This window comes from Furipterus horrens, unplaced genomic scaffold (genome assembly GCF_987537825.1).
Source record: "Furipterus horrens unplaced genomic scaffold, mFurHor1.1.pri manual_scaffold_1, whole genome shotgun sequence".
Lineage (NCBI taxonomy): Eukaryota > Metazoa > Chordata > Mammalia > Chiroptera > Furipteridae > Furipterus > Furipterus horrens.
In genome coordinates, this window is record NW_028327171.1 from 202,145,020 (window position 1) to 202,165,775 (window position 20,756).

Genomic DNA, 20,756 nt, shown 5'->3' on the forward strand with positions numbered 1-20,756 from the left:
AATATATTATGGCATAGTCATAACAAGTTGTAGAAAAGAACATAAAGTAGAATCTCATTTTTGTAAAAAAGTCAATAGATATTTTTGTGCAAGTATAATAAATTTCTAGAAAGATATACATCAAACTGATAATGAAAGGTAGTTCTAGGAATGAGAATCCATTGTCTTCTAGAGTTTTATGGTTTTGCTTCATATTTAGCACTTTAATATATCTGAAAATTATTTTGTTTGTAATGTGACACAGGGGGTCTAATTTATTTCTAAAGGAATAGCCCATTGCTGCAAGACTTTTGTTGAATGTCTGTTCTTTACCCATATATCTGAAAAGCTCCTTTTATCCTATAAACTCCCATACGTACATGGTATTGATACAAGAGTCCATTCTATTCCACTAATTTTAATCTACTCTAGTACCAGCACCAGACATAGTAAATAAGTGTAGTATTAGAGTGTTTTATGAATATCAGAAAGATCAAATGCCCTCATTATTCTTTTTCAACACATTTTTGGCTGTCTTTGCATAAATATTTTTCTAGACAGCTTTTTTTTTTTTTTCAGACTTAATGTGTTTTATTGATTAAAATATTACATTTGTGCCAATTTCCCTTCCCTCTGCTCCCCTCCACCCGGTGGCCCCCCTCCCTCCAGTTGTCCCCCCTTTTAGATTATGTCCATTAGTTGTGCATACAGGTCCTCCCAACCTTTCTCCGTCTATTCCATTCCCTCCTACCTTGATCCCCAATTCCTATATCATCTCCCTCCCTCTCCCCACTCCCCCTCCCTGTTGACCTCCCCCCAATATGCTTCCCATACCCACAGTTCCTTTTCCACTCTCGTTGCCTATTTAGTTTGCCTTTGTTTCATCTCCCTAGCTTCTGTTTTTTTTTTAAACCAGTCCCTTTAACATCTCATATAACAGTGGTTTGGATCTAATGAACTCTTTCAGTTTTATTTTGTCCTGGAAACACTTTCTCTGTCCTTCTATTCTGAATGACAATTTCGCTGGATAGAGTATTCGTGGTTGTAGGTTTTGGATTTTCATTACTTTGAATATTTCTTGCCAGTCTCTTCTTGCCTGTAGGGTTTCCCTTGAGAAGTCAGCTGATAGTCTAATTGGGACCCCTTTGTACATAATTCTTTTCTTCTCTCTTGCTGCTTTTAAGATTCTCTCTTTATCTTTAATTTTTGACATTTTGATTATAATGTGTCTTGGAGTGGTTCTCCCTGGGTCCAGTCTCTTGGGAACTCTCCTTGCTTCCTGGACCTGCAAGTCTATTCCCTTCCCCAAGTCTGGGAAGTTCTCCTTTATTATATTTTCACTCAATTTTTCAAGTTCTAGTTCATCTTCCTCATTCTCTGGCAAACCAATGATTCTTATGTTGGGCCTTTTATAGCTGTCCCAGAGGTTTCTGATCCTCTCATTGTTGCTTCCCATTTCCTCTCGCTGCATTGGTTGACTGCTTGTTCCTTCTCCATATTCCAGTTTGTTGAAATGAACTCTGGATTTTTTTTTCTCACCATCTATCTCGTATGCAGTTTTGTTCCTTTCGTTATGAAAGTTTTTCGCTTCTTTCTTATCTTTTTCCTGCTCTTTTGTGAATTCTGTAAGCCACCTGATAACAATGGCCCAGAACTGAGCCTCTGACAGGTTTCTTATCTGTTCATCTGTCAGGTTCTCTATCTGCTGCCTGGTGAGTTGTGTCACCGGGACTTCTATAGTTGTCTGCCTCATTTTGACAGATGCGTTTTGTTTTCTTGGGCCGGCTGTCGGGGGCAGTGCCTGTGTACGCGTCACAAATCAGCGACCGGCCGGCGCCTGCCTGTCCGCGACCTATTTCGCAACCCTGTGGTGCTTTCTTTGGGGGCGGGGGTCCAAGATGGATTCACACAGTTATTCAGCTAGGAGACCGGGATCCGTCCTCCCGCCCCCCTGGGCCTCACTGTTCAAGGCGATGCGGCGGCCGCTCTCCCCAGCGCCGGAGTCGCGCACCGCCAGGGGCTTGCGCAGCCGGGATTCCTCGCTGCCCCGCTGCTGTCCTGGTGCGACCGCAAACAGCACTGCCCTCTTTAACTCTTACCTGCCCAAATGGCACCGCTGGTTTATAACTTCATATGTTGGACTTCCGTGTAGTTTTATTTTCTGGAATTTCTAGTTATCCTTTGTTTTGAAGTAGTTGTATTCCTCTCTAGTTGTAGAGGGAGACCTAGCGTGTCCGTCTAAGCCTCCATCTTGGCCGGAAGTCCTCTAGACAGCTTTTAGAATCAGTGTGTTAAATTTCAAAAATATATTAAATTTATACATTAGTTTAGAAAAACTTAATTTTAACAAAACTGATTCTCTCCATTGAGGAATCTGACATGTCTCTCTATTCTGGTCTTTCTTTTTCTGGTCTTCAGTAATAAAATGTTTTTTGTTCAGAGCTAACTTTACTCTAGGTATTTTAGTTTTTACTATTATTATGGAAAAGATACCCTTTTTAAATTACATTTTAAGACTGATATAGCTATCAATTAAGAAACCTATTGATTTTTTTTCATACCTAAATATGGCACCTTACAGAAGTTGTGTATGGAATGTCATATAGTCATACTCATCGAACTTGTTTAGGGTCCTGTATAACAACAAATGTCATGTGACAAAAGTTTAATGAAACAATAAAAACATGCTGTTCTTAATTTACACTGCATTTGCTCCTGAATGAAGACTTCTGTGAGTATTCAAAGCACAACTGGGATGTCTCCCCAGAGCCAGAAAAGGGAAATGGTTTGGTGGCACTGGGGGCGATCATCTCTATTAGCCAACCACACTACGGAAAAAGGACACCAAAATGCTACCAAGCTCCAAAGTATGAAATAAAGTAAATCTGATCATTGTCAGAAATATACATTACCTCCTCAGGAACGCCAAATCTTTTAGCTGGGATTGCCTGAAAGTACTTTCCAAGGAAGTCATTTGTTAAATGACTGTAGTTGTCAAAAGCAGACTTGGAATAAATGGTTCCCTATGTTTAGATATAAAACAGGGACAAAATAAAGTATGTAAGATTAAATTTTAATTGTAAAGACATCAAGACAGTCTATCCACCAATACCAAAAATTAAGTGGCTTAAGTCTAATAGAAAAGTTAACATTTCTAATATTAAACTTTCTCAATCTTGTGAAACAAATACAGTCAACCACTACTACAAATGGACTATCTGAATACTCATTTTGTGACCTTCCCTTCCTTAATAACTAGTCAAGCCCTGGGTTTTTTCATAAAAGACTTGGTTTCTGAAAGCATAATTATTCGAATAGATTAGCGAAGGCTCTTAACTGGGAACAAGGAACCAGAGAAGCCTATTTTATCTTCCACTGGGCTTCTCTGTCTAACAACACAAGACTGGGTTACGGTTATGTGAGACTTAGAAAATGCAATATTATCATGGCTTTTTGCCTAAAGCAAAATCACAAATAAAATATTTGAATCCAATATAAATAAACTAAAATTTAATTGTTTAAGAATTCTTTTATATAGCTTTCAAGGGCTTATAAAGCCAAAAAATTACTCAAAAACTGTATAACAGGATAAAGCTATTTGTTACAGGCTCAAAACAACAACAGAGGTTACGGGGAGGAGAGGAAACAGGTGTAAAAGATGATGAAATTTGGTGGTATTACTTAGTCCAGATAATACTAGGGTGATATACCTGTTTCCAATTAAACAATCTGTAACCTTTTATTTAAAGAGGCTGGTATCTTCTAGAACAGTGGTTCTCAACCTTCCTAATGCCACGACCCTTTAATATAGTTCCTCATGTTGTGGTGACCCCCAACCATAAAATTATTTTTGTTGCTACTTCATAACTGTAATTTTGCTACTGTTATGAATCATAATGTAAATATCTGATATACAGGATGTATTTTCATTGTTACAAATTGAACATAATTAAAGCATAGTGATTAATCACAAAAACAATATGTAATTATATATGTGTTTTCCAATGGTCTTATGTGACCCCTGTGAAAGGGTCATTCGACCCCCAAAGGGGTCATGACCCACAGGTTGAGAACCGCTGTTCTAGAAGTATTAATATTTAGACATTAAGCCTAAAATCATCTTGGGAGGAGAAACATGTGTTTAGTAATGTGCATATAATACTAATATACCATTAAAGGTTTTCAAGAAATGTGCTTTGGATATCAGTATTCCAAGGTATTAACTGTAAGAATGGAACTATATTTAATTTGTCCTATAAATGCTTGCATGTAATATGGGTAAGGTAATATCGGCTACAAAGGACTGAAGGGAAATGAAGTTTCTGGCTAGGAGCCTGCAATTTGTTAAATATGAGATTTTCTTCTACAGTTCATACTTAGTTTCCATTGAGAAGCACGGATAACAATATATATAGATAGTGTATAGATAAAATTATAGATACTATCCACAGATATTACAGAGTTTCAGATTGAGGGATGATTTCTATCTTAGCAATGATCTTTAACTGGGAGTTTCTTCCTAAAACTTTGCCTTTAAGTTTCTCTCTCCCCTACTAAAGGATTAATGATAAGCCAAGAAATAACAAAATAATACAGAAAAATTCATTCTTTGAAGCAGTGATCTTCAACCTTCAATGTGCATCTGAATTTCCTGGGTGGCATTTAAAAATACTGATGTCTAGATTCCATAGTTTGAAATATATAGCCAGTATTGAGAATCATTGGCTTTATTTTAACCTGAACAATCAAATCAAAGAATACTTCTGCTCTATTTTCAAAAGCCAATCTTTTCTAGTATGTACCCATAGTGACAAATACATGCATCAACAACATAAATGGAATCAGAAGAGCATAATTTGTTCATACAGAACAATTACCTACAGGGGCAACACAGTTGATCCTTACTCCACTGCTGGCCCATTCCAAAGCTAAGGTTTTGGTGAGGTTGTAAACACCTTCTCTGGCAGCTCCACTATGACTGTAAAAGACAAAATATAAACATTATAATTAGCTTTAGTTGAACATTTCTCTCGTTAACTAAACTGATGGATGTGTTAATGACCTGTCAGAGCCCCACAAGGACATGAGGCTCTGTCTTTTTGAGTCTGTCTGAACAATGAGAAAGAACTGGTCCTCCCATATTAAAGCCAAACAACAAGAATTAGTCTTCTGTAGTTGATGAAACTCTGGGGGAGGTGGTTTATGACAGCAAAGTTCCTTTTGGAGGATCTGTCTTCTGGCGGATAAGGAGAGTTCAAAGAAAGCTTTTCCCTGCATTTGCTGTTTTCCAGGTGCCAAAAGCTCAAGACAATCAATATGTCGAAGTGGCATATTTTGGGCTGGAATGTCCTAAACTCCTATAGTCGTATTTCGGGTGGCATTCTCTGCTACCCTTCAAATGCCACTTGCTCACACTCTACAAACTAGTTCAGGTGCGCAAATTCAGAGAGTAAATTTCTGTCTCTGGTTTTCTACATCTCTTTCAGTTCTAGTGGTTTCTCCCTTGGATGGCTACTAGTTTGTTTCTGAATGTCTGACACTTGGTTCTTCAGGGGCTCCATGTCACTGCTGAGCCTTCTCTTGAGAGGCAGGACCTCATGTGGTAGCGCTGGTGGTCAAGCAGCTGAGTGGACAAACACCTCTAGGTCCTCCTCACAGAAAAGCGTCAGACCTTGATTGGGCTTCCTACACAAGCACATCAGTTCCTGCCCCTGCCTCTCGTTCCTAGGGGAGCTCAGTCATCCTTCCGTCATCGTTCTCAACTGGGTGCTTCTCCAGAACGGCCCTCTTAGCATTGTGGACAACACACAGCACAAGGGAACCTGTCCTGTAGACCCATCCAGGACTGCTGGATGCAGTAGCAACATTTGATGGTGATATGGTCACACAGGTAATTCGGAGAGATGAAGATGCTGGCTTCTGCCTGGAGTCCCACCAGCGTGGCTGCAGCTGACACTGGGACTGAGGTGGGTTTTCTTCAGAAAGGTTGGGCTCTGTGAAGACTCTTGTGAGAAGTGGATACACCCTCAGATTTTATGTACTTGGTTCTGAGGACCTTGTCATTAGAAATTTTAAGTCACAGCGTATTTGTACCTTCTTCACAAAACCCCAATATGGACACAGACCTCAATATTTTGAACCTCTTTCTGGAAATATATTACAATTTATTTAAATTTTGATATGTATAAAAATTCTATCGCAACTATTTCTAACCTGATGTATGAATTTCATATCCCCTATTTTCTAAAATTGATTTAAAACCCACACTTGCAATGCTCAAATTACCAATTTGTTTTCTTCCATAATATAAGGTTTTTCAAAATATTGCTCTTAGGTTCATGTAAACTGGGGAAATCTTATGAGGGCCGACACAGTATGAGATTTGTCTGACTATCAGACAGCCGTGGTTTGGCTTCAATATGGGAGGACCTGGTTCTTTCTCACTGTTCATTTCAACAAATGAAAAGATGCTCCTCTGAGAATACAATTCTTGACCATGGAGTTGTCCAGAAGCTGAAATACCCATTTTGGGTGAGGACGTGGGGAACTGGCACTCTCACACATTGCTGGCAGGAGTGCAAAATGGAAAGAAACTTGGATATCTATGATATGCAAGTATCCTTCACCCAGCAACCCAACGTCCAGGATGTACCCTGAAGATATACCTCCACAAATATGAAACAAATATATACAGTGTTATTCACTGCAGAATTATTTGCAATAGCAAAATGGAGGAACAAGATCGATTTCTATTAAATCTGACACAATATATACAGTTAAAACAATGAATTTTAAAAAAAAATTTCATTAAGTCCATGGTAGTATGTCAAAAAGTTTAGTGATAATGATGATGACACTATCATAAATAATATCAATAAATATATATAGAGAAAAGGGATGGTTGTGGCGGTAAAATCTTTTAGGGCAGAATATCATCTTATAAATACAGAAGTAATTATGAAATCGAAAAAATCAACATTTTCACACCCTGATCCAGGTAAGGATCAATAATGGTTGCTAAAATCATGATGTCAAAGAGAATATTTACACAGTGCCAAAATACCACTCTATAAGTTATAGATTACTTAATAATTATAAAGAAATTAATATCACTATCTTAATAAATTAACATTATTTCTGGAATGAGAGGCTATAAAGAAATTGATTTTATCTTATACAGTTTTATACATATTTAATAAAACTAAGGATTCTGTGTTGGAAAATAGGAAACTTTTTAAAATTAAAAATAAAGGAATCAGAGATTATAAAATAAGATACTAAAAAAATTTAGAAAAACTAATTTTTTGAAAACCAGACTTTTTAACTCCTAAACTTACGGTTTTCAAATAGCTTCCTGGCATGTTGTTTTTCTTCCTGTTCTATTTGAATGGCCTTTTAGACTATCATTAAAGAATCTACTGAGCCAGTAGGCTAAATTAGTTCATTAATTTTTGTTTTTGTTTATCAGAATGCAATGTAAACATTTATCAAAATCAAAATAAAAGGATCAAAACAAAAGAGTCAAATTTCATTATGTAGTTCTAAAATTAAATAGGTATATTCATGGCTTTCAATTCTAAAGTAACATAGGTTAGTTTCATGTCCACACTATAACAAAAAAGATGTCTCCATACAGTGATGGCCAGTTTAGTAATATCTGGATTGGGGTTATTAGGCAAAATGCAGGACATTTAGTTAAATTTTAATTTCTGTTAAACGATTTAAAAATTTTAGCTTAAGTAAGCCTCATGCAATATGTGGGACATATTTATAATAAAAAAAATTTAATAGGGCATCCTATTTGTTTTTCTTTTCTTGGTAAATCTGGCAACCCTATTATGAATGTGAATGTTTCAAAAGTACACATTTCCCTTTATTTTTATTGTGGAAAATAATACAGATGTCCTGATCTTCCCAATCTTTGCCTGCCTCCACTCATTCCCACCCCTTCCCTCTGGTCTTCACTACACTGTGTCTGTATGAGTTATGTATGTATGTTCTTTGGCTAATCCCTTCACCTTCTTTCATCCAGTCCCCTTTGCCCCTCCTCTCTGACACTGTCGGTCTGCTCCATGTATCCATGCCTCTGTTTCTATTTTGTCAGTTTACTTTATTAGATTCCACATAAGTGAGATCTTATGGTATTTGTCTTTCTCTTCTTATTTCACTCAGCAAATAATCTCCAGATCCATCCATATTGTTGCAAAGGGTAAGATTTCCTTCTTTTTTTATCGGCAAATCGGCAGCCGTCCGTCTCGAGAGACGATGGTGTAGCTTCTTAAGAGTCTATCTGCACCGCCGAGAATGGCTGTGCAGTCCGACTCGGGAGTGACACGGTATCTGTCTCCTCCCGTGTTGAATCGACATCTTGCGATGACGCTGGAGTGTCCTCTCCAGTGAAGCTGAAGCTACAGAGCCTGGGCAGGGTGATATGGAGGGTCTGCTGTTGCCCATGCAGCAGACCCCCCCTTTCTTCGCAGCTGAAGGGTCCAAGGGAAAGACGGAGTCAATACAGCTTGGCTTCAGGTGCGCCGCAGGAGTTGCCGGTGTTGACTACAACGTCAAACCGCCTTAGGGACTCCGGCTCCGGATTTTCTGTCGGGGTTTACTCCCTTAGCCTTTCCCCTGAAGAGGTATGCCGCAAGGCAGCGGAGGTTTTTTGGAGTCAGAGTTTTCCTTCTCTGATGTGCCCTGACTGGAAGATCGAACCAGCGACACTTAGCTCGCAGGCCGACGCTCAATCCACTGAGCCAAACCAGCCAGGGATTTCTTTTTTTATAGCTGTGTAATATTCCATTGTACCACTTCTTTTTATAACCCTTAGGCTATTATAAATAACCCTGCTATGAACATAGGGTTGCATATATTCTTTCTGCTGGTGTTTCAGGATTCTTAGACTATATTCCCAGAAGTGGCATCACTGGGTCAAAAGGCAGTTTCATTTTTAATTTTTTGAGGAAACTCCATACCGTTTTCCACAGAAGCTGCACCAGTCTGCATTCCAACCAGCAGTGCACTAGGGTTCCCTTTTCTCCACATTCTCTTGAGCACCTGTTTGACTTAATAATAACCATTCTATCAGGCATGAGCTAATATCTCATTTAATTTGCATCTCTCTGATGATTAGTGATGTTGAGCATTTTTTCCTTTGTCAATTATTAATTGGCCATATAGGCATGGGTTGATTTCTGGGCTATCTGTTTATTCCAAAGATCTATATGCCTGTTCTTAAGCCAGTATCAGGCTGTTTTAATTACAGTGGCCTTGTAGTATTGTTTGATATCAGTTATTGCGATCCCTCCACCTTTGTTCTTTCTCAAGATTGCTGAGGCTATTTGTAGTCATTTTTGGTTCCATATAAATTTTTAGAACATTTATTCTAGATCTGTGAAATATGCCATTGGTATTTTAAAAGGAAATGCAGAGTCTATAGATAGCTTTGGTTAGCATGGATATTTTAATGATGTTAATTCTTCCCATCCATGAATATGGTATATGCTTCCACTTATTTGTATCTTCCTCAATTTCTTTCTTTAATGTCCTATAGTTTTCCAAGTATAGGTCTTTTAACTCCTTGGTTAAATTTATTACTAGATACCTTATTCTGTCGTTGGTATTGTTGTTATAATAGTAAATGGGATTATTTTCTTGGTTTCTCTTTCTGGTAGTTCATTGTTGGCATATGAAAATGCCACTGATATCTGAATGTTAACTTTGTATCTTGCTATATTGCCAAATTTATTTACTAGCTCTAGTAGGTTTTTGATGTAATCATTAGTCTTCTATGTACAATATCATGTCATCTGCGAATAAGAGTTCTACTTCCTCCTTTCCAATGTGGATGCATTTTATTTCTTTTTCTTGTCTGATTGCTGTGCCTAGGACTTCCAGTGCTATACTGAATAAAAGTAGTGAAAGTAGACATCTCTGTCTTGTTCCTGATCTTAAAGGAAACACTTTTAGTTTTTTCCCATTAAGTATGATGTTGTCTGTGGGTTATACATGGCCTTTATTACACTGAGGTATGTTAACTCTATTTCCACTTTGCTGGGAGTTTTTATCACAAATGGGTGCTGGATTTTACCAAATGCTTTTTATGCACATATTGATATGATCATGTGGTTTTTATCCTACATTTGGTTATGTGGTATGTCATGTTTATTAATTGGCAGATACTTTACTACCCTTGCATTCCCAGAATAAATCCCACTTGATCATGGTATATGATATTTTTAATGTATTGCTGGATCCAGTTTACTAATATTTTGTTGAGGATTTCAGCATCAATATTCATCAGGGATATTGGTCTATAATTTTCTTTCTTTGTACAGTCTTTACCTGGTTTTGGAATTAGGAGAATGCTTGCCTTGTAAAATGAGCTTGGGAGTCCTCCCTCCTTTTGAACTTTATGGAACAGTTTGAGAAGAATAGGTGTAGTTCTCTGAATGTTTGGTAAAATTCAACTGTGAAGCCATCTATCTGGTCCAGGACTTTTGTCTTTTAGGAGTTTCTTAAAATTACTGCTTCTTTTTACTAGTTGTAATCTATTCAGATTATACAATTCTTCTTAATTTAGTTTCAGAAGACAATGTTTCTACAGATTTATTCATTTAGTCCAGATTGTCCAATTTGTTGGCATATAGTTGTTCATAATATTTTCTTAGTCCTTTGCATTTCTCTGGTGTCAGCTGTTATTTCTCCTCTTTCATTTCTGATTGTATTAATTTGGGTCCTCTCTCTTTTTTCTTGATGAGTCTGGTCAAAGGCTGTCATATAGGAAAAAAATATATTTAAAGAACATAAAAATGCTTACGCAGCTCCTGGAAATCCATTATTAGCAACCATAGTGATGTTGACGATAGATCCTCCATGCTCTCTCATCCAAGAGTTGTAAACTGCAGAAAACAGACGAACGACAATCATATTATACAGTGTCCTGACCTTTCTCTGAACCCCTATTCCAGCATGCTGCTTTTGTGATACATTTTAAATTTAAATATACATTTTTTAATAAAAAGCCTGGCTGGAGGTACAATTTACATATCACAAAATTAATCTACTTTATGTACAATTTAATAATTTTACAATATACACAGAATTGTGCAACCATCAACATAATCCAATTTTAAAACATTTCCATCAGCCCAAAAAGTTATTCTGTCTGTGCCTATTTGCAGCCAAACCCATCCCCTGGCTAATACTCATGCCAAAGTAGCACATATTGGGGAGGCCTGCTCTGAACCCCTTCACTAACTTAGTTAACTCCTGTTTTCTTCCTAGGTCTCTCTTCTAGAGCAGCCAATCCTGTACCACAACTAATACAGAGCTTTACATTACTAGTTAGGTAAAAATTAAGCCTGGGAATGCCTACAAGAACTTTGACTTAGAGATACTAACAATATACGGCCTACCCCATGTTGGAGTAAAGATCCTTCAGGTCAGAATTACACTCATTCTTCTTTGTGCATGATAAAAATGTCTTGGATACTTTATAAGAAAACCTCTGAGTTAACCCAATGTCAGTAGTTTAATATCACTGCCTATGCAATATAACCTTTTTTTTCAATTACAGTTTACATTCAATATTACTTTGTATTAGTTTCAGGTTAGACAATCACATACCTTACAAAAAGTTTCACCTGACATGCCAATTACCCACCTGACACCACACATAATTCCTTTGCTTTTTTCACCCAGTCCCTCCAACTCTGCTCCTTACTGGTCACCATCAGTCTGTTCTCTGTGTCTATAAATCTGTTTCAATTTCATTTGATTATTTTGTTCTTTGTTTCACATATAAGTAAAATCATATGCTATTTGTCTTTCCCTGACTTATTACACTTAGCATAATACAGTCTAGGTCTGTATATGCTATTGCAAATAGTAATTTTTCATTTTTTTATGGTTGACTAATACTCCACTGTATGTATGTCCCAGTGCTTTTATAACCACTAGTCTATTAATGGGCACTTCCATAGTTTGTCTATTGTAAATAATGCTGCAACCAACAGAGGAGTGCATATATTCTTTAAATTAGAGTTTTGGGTTTCTTTAGATAAATACTTGGAAGTAGAATTCCTAGGCCATAAGGTAGTTCCCATTTTAACTTTTTGAGGAACTCCATACTTCTTCCATAGTGGTTGCGCCAATTTGCATTCCCACCAACAGTACATGGAGGGTTTCGTTTTCACCACACCCTCGCCAGCACTTGTTGTTTGTTGATTTGTTGATGATGGCCATTCTGACTGGTGTGAGGTGATACCTCATTGTGGTTTTAATTTGCATTTCTCTGATGATTAATGATGTTGAGCATCTTTTCATATATCTATTGACCTTCTGTATGTCCTCTTTGGAGAAGTGTCTGTTCAGGTCCCGTGACCATTTTTTAATTGGACTGTTTGCTTTTTTGGTGTTGATTGTTTGAGTTCTTTATAAAGTTTGGGTATTAAGCCTTTATCAAATGTATTATTGGCGAATATGTTCTTCCTTTCAGTAGGTTGTCTTTTTCATTTTGTTGGTGGTTTCCTTTGCTATGCAAAAACTTTTTAGTTTGATGTATTCCCATTTGTTTATTTTTTTCTTTTGTCTCTCTTACCCAAGTATATTAGAAAAAAATATTGCTAAGAGAAATGCCAGACATTTTACTGCCTATGTTTTCTTCTAGGATTTTTATGGTTTTGAGCCTTATATTTAAGTCTTTTATCCATTTTGAGTTTATTCTTGTGTAGGGTGTAAGTTGGTAGTCTAGTTTCACTTTTTTGCATGTACCTGTCCAATTTTCCCAACATCATTTATTGAATAGACTATCTTTACCCTATTGTATGTTATTGCCTCCTTTATCATATATTAATTGACCATATAGGCATGGATTTACTTTTGGGCTCCCTATAATTGATCTATATGTCTGTCTTTATGCCAGTGCTATCCTGTTTTGATTACAATAGACTTGTAGTATATTTTTGACAATAGGTACATAAAAGCTCCAACTTCATTTTCCTTTCTCAAACTTGTGGCTATTCAGGGTCTTTTGTGGTTCTATACAAATTTTGGATTATTTGTTCTAGTTCTGTGAAATATGTCATTGGTATTTTTGATAGGAATTATGTTAAGTCTATAGATTGCTGTGAGTAGTATAAGCATTTTAATGATTGAAACATAATCTGTACTCCAAAGACTATGTCATGCTAATTAGTTGTTAGTCAGAAAGAATGTGCACTCTGTCTGGTATTCTTCCTAAAGACCTTACTGAATTAACAGGTCCTTGTAAGAGATTTAACAGATTTATTTCTTAAAAACAACGTGTGAGAGTTTTCTTGAATTTTATGGACAACTTTGTAACTATATCTTTATATAGATCCTTAATAACTTCCTTATAACAAATTCCTAAAAATAAACTTATAAGATCAAAAGATATCCATATTTTATAAACATTGCCAAATTACTATCCATAAATGTAGCAATTTAAAATCCTGTGCTGTATGTGAGCAACTCGGGGCAGTAAATGTTGATGACATGGAGATTTCTGAGCCCCTGACAATTTCTCTTTCAGGATTCTCTATGATCTTTAAACAAAGACTCATTGAATTTGGGTTTACTGATCACACTTGCCTGCTTTGCACATGTAGAAGGTGCCCGACAGGTTGGTTTCAATCACAGCATGCCATCCCTTTGAACTGATGTGTTCAGCAGGAGCCATAAACTGGCCTCCTCCATTGTTTACCAAAAAATTGATCTTACCATAAACATCTAAGGTAGCTTTGACCAAATTATTTACCTAAAGAAAAACATTAAAAGTAAATTGGTTAATAACCCTAATTTGCTACTTGGACTGATGGTTTGCTCTAGGAGAGCTTATAATCTCTCACTGTGAATGGTAACTCTGAATATCACAATACCCACAGAGCATAAAACTAAATTTATAATTTTGCTTTCCTTTCTCTCCTTCTCATGAGGTGATGTACTCAATAAATCATTAGCATAGGACTCTCCTTCACAGGCTTTGCTTCTCTTGAACTTCATCTGAGACAGCTAACATAGGAAAACCTGAAGCACAGTCGGGTTTAGGAACCACGACTATAAATTTAAAATGAATAAATATGATATAGATATATTTGCATTACCTCCTCTTCCTTACGGATGTTGCATTTCATAGGAGTGATTTGAGTCTGATGGGTGGAAGGTAGGTTGGCCCTCAGTTCATCTGCAGTAGATTTTAATACATCAAACTTACGGGATGCAATGACCACATTACAGCCTGAGGAGAAAACAGCCAATGAACAACTAAATATGCTTTTGTTGGCTGCCCAAATCCCACAAAAAATAATTTTTAGCAAATATATCATGTGTTCCCATAAAAAAGATGAATTAGAACTTTTGCTACTGGTCAAGATGGAGAGACAGGAACTGAGTTTACTCTCCAGCCCCAAACCACTAAAAACTTGGACAAACTATATTAAAAAACAGGCACTGGACATGAGGCAGCACTGGATAGTGATCTGAGAGAGAGGAAACAAGCAAAGTGAGCTCTGTGATTACTCCAGCTGCTGCCTGGAGAGTGTTTGGCTGCAGCAAGGAGAAGGCACCTATTCAGAGCCCAGCAGTCTCCTGAGATGAAACTAGAAGTCTCGGGTGGCCAAGATGACGAGGTTACACAGTGCATAGAGAGAAGTGGTAGAGAGAGAACTTCAGAGATATATAGAAAGTTCCCTCAAATCTTCAGCTGCACACTGATCAGAGAATGTCAATAAGGAAACTATCTGAAACTGGGGAACAAATGACCCAAAACAAGCAGTGGGAACACACCCTAGTACTCACACCACACTGGAAACAGTGTTCTCACCAGGAAAAGCCTTTCACAGGGCATTGGGGTAAAGTACTCAGAAAGCAATGGCCTCAGTAGTGAAGTGAAATTAGCCCAAGACTAATTCAAGTCCATGAGTAACATTAAGCCATCCTCTTTTAAAGTATCAAACTGTTTCCAAGTAAGTTATCTGCATCACAGAACAAAGCCCAAGAATACTCATAAGAATATAAAAAGAGCAAGCATCCAACCAGGTAATATTCAAAATGCAGGGCATCCAACAGAAAACAACCAGGCATGAAAAGAGCAGATAAATACAAGCCATAATGAGAAGAAAAGTCAATTATTAAAAACACACCCAGAAAGGGCACTGCTGATATAATTAAATAAGCCACTGTTAAAGAAAAAAAATTTCAAGCCAGAGAAAAAGAACACATTAAGTACAGAACAGAAGAGACAAAAAGACAGAATACTTTTTCTCAGAAACAATGCAAGCCAGAAGACAATGGAATGTCTTGAAAGTGTTGCTGAACTACCCACCAAAATTGAGGTTCATGTACTTGATGTGCTAGTAGGCCAAAAAGCTGATAGCAATGCTTGGATATAGAGATTTATTTGAATAGGCCAAAGTGGGACAGAAGAGCAAGATCTCTCAAAAAGCAAAAGTAGGGAGTTCTTATGTGGCTAGGGAACAAGAGAGGGGGAGTTTAAGGGAACTACAAGATAAGTTCAAGTTTCTTTAGTCACAGATAACACTTTTTCATATCGGACTCTTTATGGCCCTGGAGTTATTTTTCTCTGGCTTGAAAAAGAAACAGTACATTAGCAATACAAAATTATATTGTGAGAACAAGAGGTGATGGGATAAAAAACCAAGATTCCATGAAATATCTCATAATTGTGCATTAGTGACCTTATCTTTCAAGTAAAAAGCAGAAAAGAGGTATCTTGTGACTATTGCCATTGTTTAGGCTATCATTGTTTTATGCTTGACTAATTATATTTTTCTATTATTTCAAGCAAAGTGTCTTACAATTTTATTTATTGATTTTAGAAAGAGAAAGGGAGGGAGAAAGACAGAGAGACTGAGAGAGAAACACCAATTTGTTTTTCCACTTATTTGTGCATTTATTGGTTGATTCTTGTATGTACCCTGACCAGGGATTGAACTTGCAACCTTGGCATATCAGGATGATGCTCTAACCAACTGAGCTACCTGGGCATGGCAACCAAAGTGTTTTCTAAACATTTCTGGAACTTGCTTTACAGGCAGTCCTTCAGATTAACATACTTTCTTAAGCTTTAACTATAAGCTACGTGACAACCAAAGCAATTGAAACATTTAGTTAAAGTCTGTACTTATATCCTAATTCAAAAGTAAATTACCGTATTTTTTGCTCGATAAGATGCACTCCTCCTCCCCCAAAGTGGGGGGAAATGTCTGTGTGTCTTATGAAGCAAATATTGCATCACAGACCGTGATGTGTATTACCTGACCTGGGGTTCCCAGAAAACTAGAAGAGTACTTGAACCTTAAAGTCTCTCCTCATTTGCTAATGACAGCGATGATGGTTCTTAATACTGCTGTTGACTGTTTATTGTACATGGTTGAAATATTATTGTTATATTTTATTAACTATTTTAGTACACCATTTGGTTCAGAATATATTTTTTCTTGTTTACCGTCTCTAAACCTAGATGTGTCGCATGGTCAGGTGCATCTTATAGTGCAAAAAATACGGTATTTAATTCTAGCTATCAAAAATACTAGGGGAATTAAAATCATAAGGAGCTCAGCTACAAAAGTACTTTGGGGTGAAGGTGGGTGGGGTGGGGTTTATGTACTTGGAAAACTTGACCAAGTGAAAATAGCTTTCAAAAATGATGGCAAAATAGACTTGTTCACAAAATAATAGCTAGAAGATGTCATTAAACCAGACCTATACTACAAAAAGATTAGAGGAAGTCCTGCAAGCCAGAAAGACAATAACACCAGATGGAAATCTAAATCTGCAAAGAGAACCAGAAATGGAAATTATGGTGGCAAATTCTTCTTTCTATTCAAATCATTTAAAAAGTGATTGTTTTAAGTAAAAATGATAATACGGTATTGTGGCACTTTATAATACATGTAAAAATAAAATATATGAGAACAGCAACATGACAGCCAGGAAGGGTGGACTATAAGGACAGGCAGTCCTTGTTGTGCTCAGCTCTAATAAGCACTAATTTCAGTTATGTTAGCTTAGTTAAATAACACCAGTCCCCCCACCAGCATGGTTCAAATTTCAGTTACCATAGTACAGTAACTAACTGTAACTGCATAACATACAAGCCTTACTGCTAGCTCTTCAATCCACAAATCAGCACGTGAATAAGAGATGTGCATCGTGATCAATGACTAATCATGTCACTTCTTTCAATGTCTGTCAGTGAGTGGTTGCTCTGCATCTCACTTCAGGTCATGCAGACAGCAAAATATGCAGTAGTGTGGCCTACTTTTCTCCCAATGATAAACCCATCTGACATTTACAAAAAGGAGTGATTGAAAGAGAAAGTTAAAAGAAAGAGGGTATGGCTGATCCCAGAGTACTCAAAGAAATAAAAACTAGTAACACTGCATGTGAAATTAAAATGGATGTACATGGAGTTAAAAAAGGAATAGCCGTCCATAGGGATGTTGGCCCTACCACTAGTGTTTTCATTAACTGAAAATACTAAGCTTTGCCCTGGCCCATTGGCTCAGTTGGTTGGGTGTTGTCCTAGAAACTGAAAGGTCACCAGTTCAATCCTTGGTCAGGGCACATGCCTGAGTTGTGGGTTTGGTCCCTGGTTGGGTGCATAAAGAAGATAACCAATCAATGTTTCTCTCTCACATTGATGTTCCTCTCCAAGCCTCTCTACCTACTGTAAGAGAGGACAGAAGCCTCAGAATCTGGGGGATGGGACTCAGTGGAGCACAGCCATTTTCCTGAGAGATGCCTCTGTATATCTATGGCTGGTAGCTAGTTTCTTAGTTAGGCAAATGGCTATGGTCACTCCTCGGTGCCAAAGAGATGGAAGGGGCTTTGACCATAGAATGGTGACAATAAAAGCTTATGGGGCCTGTGCAAGATTCTGTGAGTGGCCAGGACCATTCAACACACTGATTGCATCACAGGCCGCAATCAGGGTTTAAAAATAAGGTAACAGCCATTAAAAATAAGGCGACAGCCATCATGCAGTCTGAAAGGAGAAGGAAGGAAGCCAGGCAGAATGAAGGGCAGCAGCCATTTGGCGCACTGGGCTATGCAGTTTGAAAAGACTGCACAGGGAACACACCAGCCTGCCATGAGGTCTGGTGTGTAGGAAGACAGCCATGATGTCGCAGCTAGGCAGCTTTGTAGTGAAGCTGGTCCACGGTGAGAAGCCGCAAGCAGCTATGCAGTTTGTAGGGATGATTCGGCCACGCGGTCTGGGCTAGGAAGAAAGCAGGCAGGCTGCTGCTCTGATCGCGCCAGTTCCAGCTGACTCGGGAGCCACTGAGGACTCCGCTTTGCAGACCTGACTCTATATGGACTCTTGGAACTCGGGACATATGGAGAGGACACTCTCAGGACTTGTGCCTTCCTGGGACTTCACCATGATCCAGTGTAACACTGCACATGCTTTTCTGAACAATTATATGGAGGCTTATGACATCATACTCCAAATCCTGAAGGAGACAGCTGACAGAAAAGGAATGGGGAACTTCTGGTCATGTTTTTGGCTTATAGCTGTTTGGGGAGCAAGGGAGGTCCTGGGTCCCATGGGAAAACAAAGCTCTGAGCATTAGTGCTCCCAGCTCCCAACCCCCCAGGTTGGAATATTGTAAATAAAGACCTGTTTTTTTTCTCAGCATTAATTGTTGGGTCATACACCAAGGCGCCATGTGAATGAATCTCCCTTTTCTCAGTAACACTACCTTCTCCCCTTTCTAAAACCAATACGCACGGTATTACTGAAGGGCATCTTGTAATAATAATAACCGCAAAAGTTGGTCCAAACTCAAAACTGGTTACTGATAGGCTGAGACCATAACAAACCTAGTCACTAGAGCAAGAAAAAAGTGCTGTCTTGCCTCATGATTTCTTACTTTAATTTTACCCACTGTACCTAACTTCCGCTGTAGTCACAAAGTTATTAACTCAAAGACAAAAGGAAATGACTTCAATTCAACTTGAATAATCTTAGGTACTCTTTGATAGAATCATCACTCCTTGTCTAACAGCATCTGTCAAACAGGCAAGGAGGTTCCAATCCTATTCAGTGTATCTTACTCTTGTGCGATGGGGCTTTTAAAATCCTTTCACAAAAAGGAGCAGTCAAGATCATTTGGTTGTGTAAGACAACACAATAATGAGCATTTTTAAAAACACGTCTAAAATTTCAACGTCTAATTCACACCAAAAAATAGCAGCCTTCTTATTGAAAACATAATTGGCTAACAATTTATTTGCCCAATTTGGGCTTATAACAATTTTCAGGAAGTAGCCATTAATTCCGGCATTAAAAAAAAAAAAAGCTTAGAAAGTCATAGTAAAAAAAAAAAATCTTTTACACTCATGGCCTGTCCTTCTGTCGTTTCTCCTCTCACTCATGCGGGACCTAACAGTTATTGATTTAACTATTTCCCTTATAAAGAATATTTAGGTTATTTCCGATGTTTCCCTACTCAACATTACATCCTTGTTTATAAATCTGTGCTTGTCTCCAGTTATTTTCAAAGAGCATGAATATTGTTAAAACTTTTGGCTTCCTTTTTACAAATTGCCCTCTAGGAAGCTTGTAATAATTTACACTCTTGCCAGCATTTTCACTGCATCATTAATGTTTTAAAATTTTGTTAGAAAAACAATGGGATCTTATTATTGTTTTATTTTTCATTTTATTGCCATTAAAGCTGCTTGTTTTCTCATTTACTTATTGCCTATTTGTAGCGCTTCATTTGGTACACCTGGTCCTTATCATTAGCTAATTTTTCTATCAGTGTGTTCGATCTTTTCCTTTATTTGTGAGAGCTCTTTATTTCATAATTTGCTGTATATTGTAAACGTTTTTCTTCATGTACCTTTAAGTTTTCCTTACATTGTTTTTTAATTCACTGACGATTTTACATCTTCGTGTTTCGCCCACATCTACACCTCTTTGCTCGGCAACTTCACACTTTCCCAACCCGGCCTAGTGCCCCCTGGCTCCCAATCCCACGTTACGCCAGCGGGTGTCTGTAGCGCCCCCTCCCCCCCGATTCCGGGTCCCAGGGCCCACGGCCTGCTCACGTACCCAACTGCAGGAGCTCTGTCGCGATGGCCTTTCCGATGCCCGTGCCGCCGCCGGTGACGATAGCCACTTGATTCTGCAGCAAGCCGGCCGCCAGGCAGCTCCTGCCCTTAGCCACAAAACCCATGACCACAGCGTGTCCGAGCGCCCTCAAAGCAAACCAACTTCTCCACCGAGTTCCCCGGATCCTGGACGTGGGCGGGCCTAAGAGCCCACGTGACCGCAGAGCCCCGCCCCGCCCCGCCCCGCCTGCCGCGGCCGCCTTCCATCCTCTACAGGAAAGACCGCTCCCCCGCGGCGGCGGCGGCGGCGGCGGCGGCGGCTTCTTCTGCCAGTCGCTTTCCCCCGCACGTGTAGGTGAGACTCCCTGTTCGTTTTTTGTGGTTTGTTGGTTTTTGTTTTTATCACTTCGATGCCAGAGGCGTGTTGGGGGTGGGTGGCAGAAGGGAAGCAGACAAAAGGCGGGAGTGTGCTCTATTTTGAAAAATGCAATCCTCAGCACTATAGCTCTCAGGGTTAATTAGAATGAAATCTCCAGGGCATGTGGGAAAAGAGAGGCTGCAGCTTGGGAGCCTTGCTGCACCCGCCGGCGTCGGGCGCTGCTGGGGCCCCAGCAGCAGAAGAGAAGGGGCTGGCTCAGCTGAGGGGAAGAAATCCGCTTCCAGAGCCTTGCATCCTC

At 38.6% G+C, this 20,756-nt stretch overlaps 1 protein-coding gene across 2 annotated transcripts in view; it reads right to left on the reverse strand.

The window, feature by feature from the left end:
* The window catches only part of PECR (peroxisomal trans-2-enoyl-CoA reductase), a 28,953-nt gene extending 8,677 nt beyond the window's left edge, over positions 1–20,276 (reverse strand). For both annotated transcript variants that reach the window (XM_090268798.1, XM_090268790.1), the window contains exons 1-6: positions 20,081–20,276; positions 14,100–14,233; positions 13,588–13,753; positions 10,793–10,874; positions 4,861–4,957; positions 2,892–3,002 (exon numbers count right to left, since the gene is read on the reverse strand). In XM_090268798.1, coding sequence (XP_090124924.1) covers positions 2,892–3,002; positions 4,861–4,957; positions 10,793–10,874; positions 13,588–13,753; positions 14,100–14,233; positions 20,081–20,204 — 714 coding nt within the window. In that variant the 5' untranslated portion in view covers positions 20,205–20,276. The remainder of the gene's footprint in view (positions 1–2,891; positions 3,003–4,860; positions 4,958–10,792; positions 10,875–13,587; positions 13,754–14,099; positions 14,234–20,080) is intronic.
* Positions 20,277–20,756: the final 480 nt, after the last annotated feature.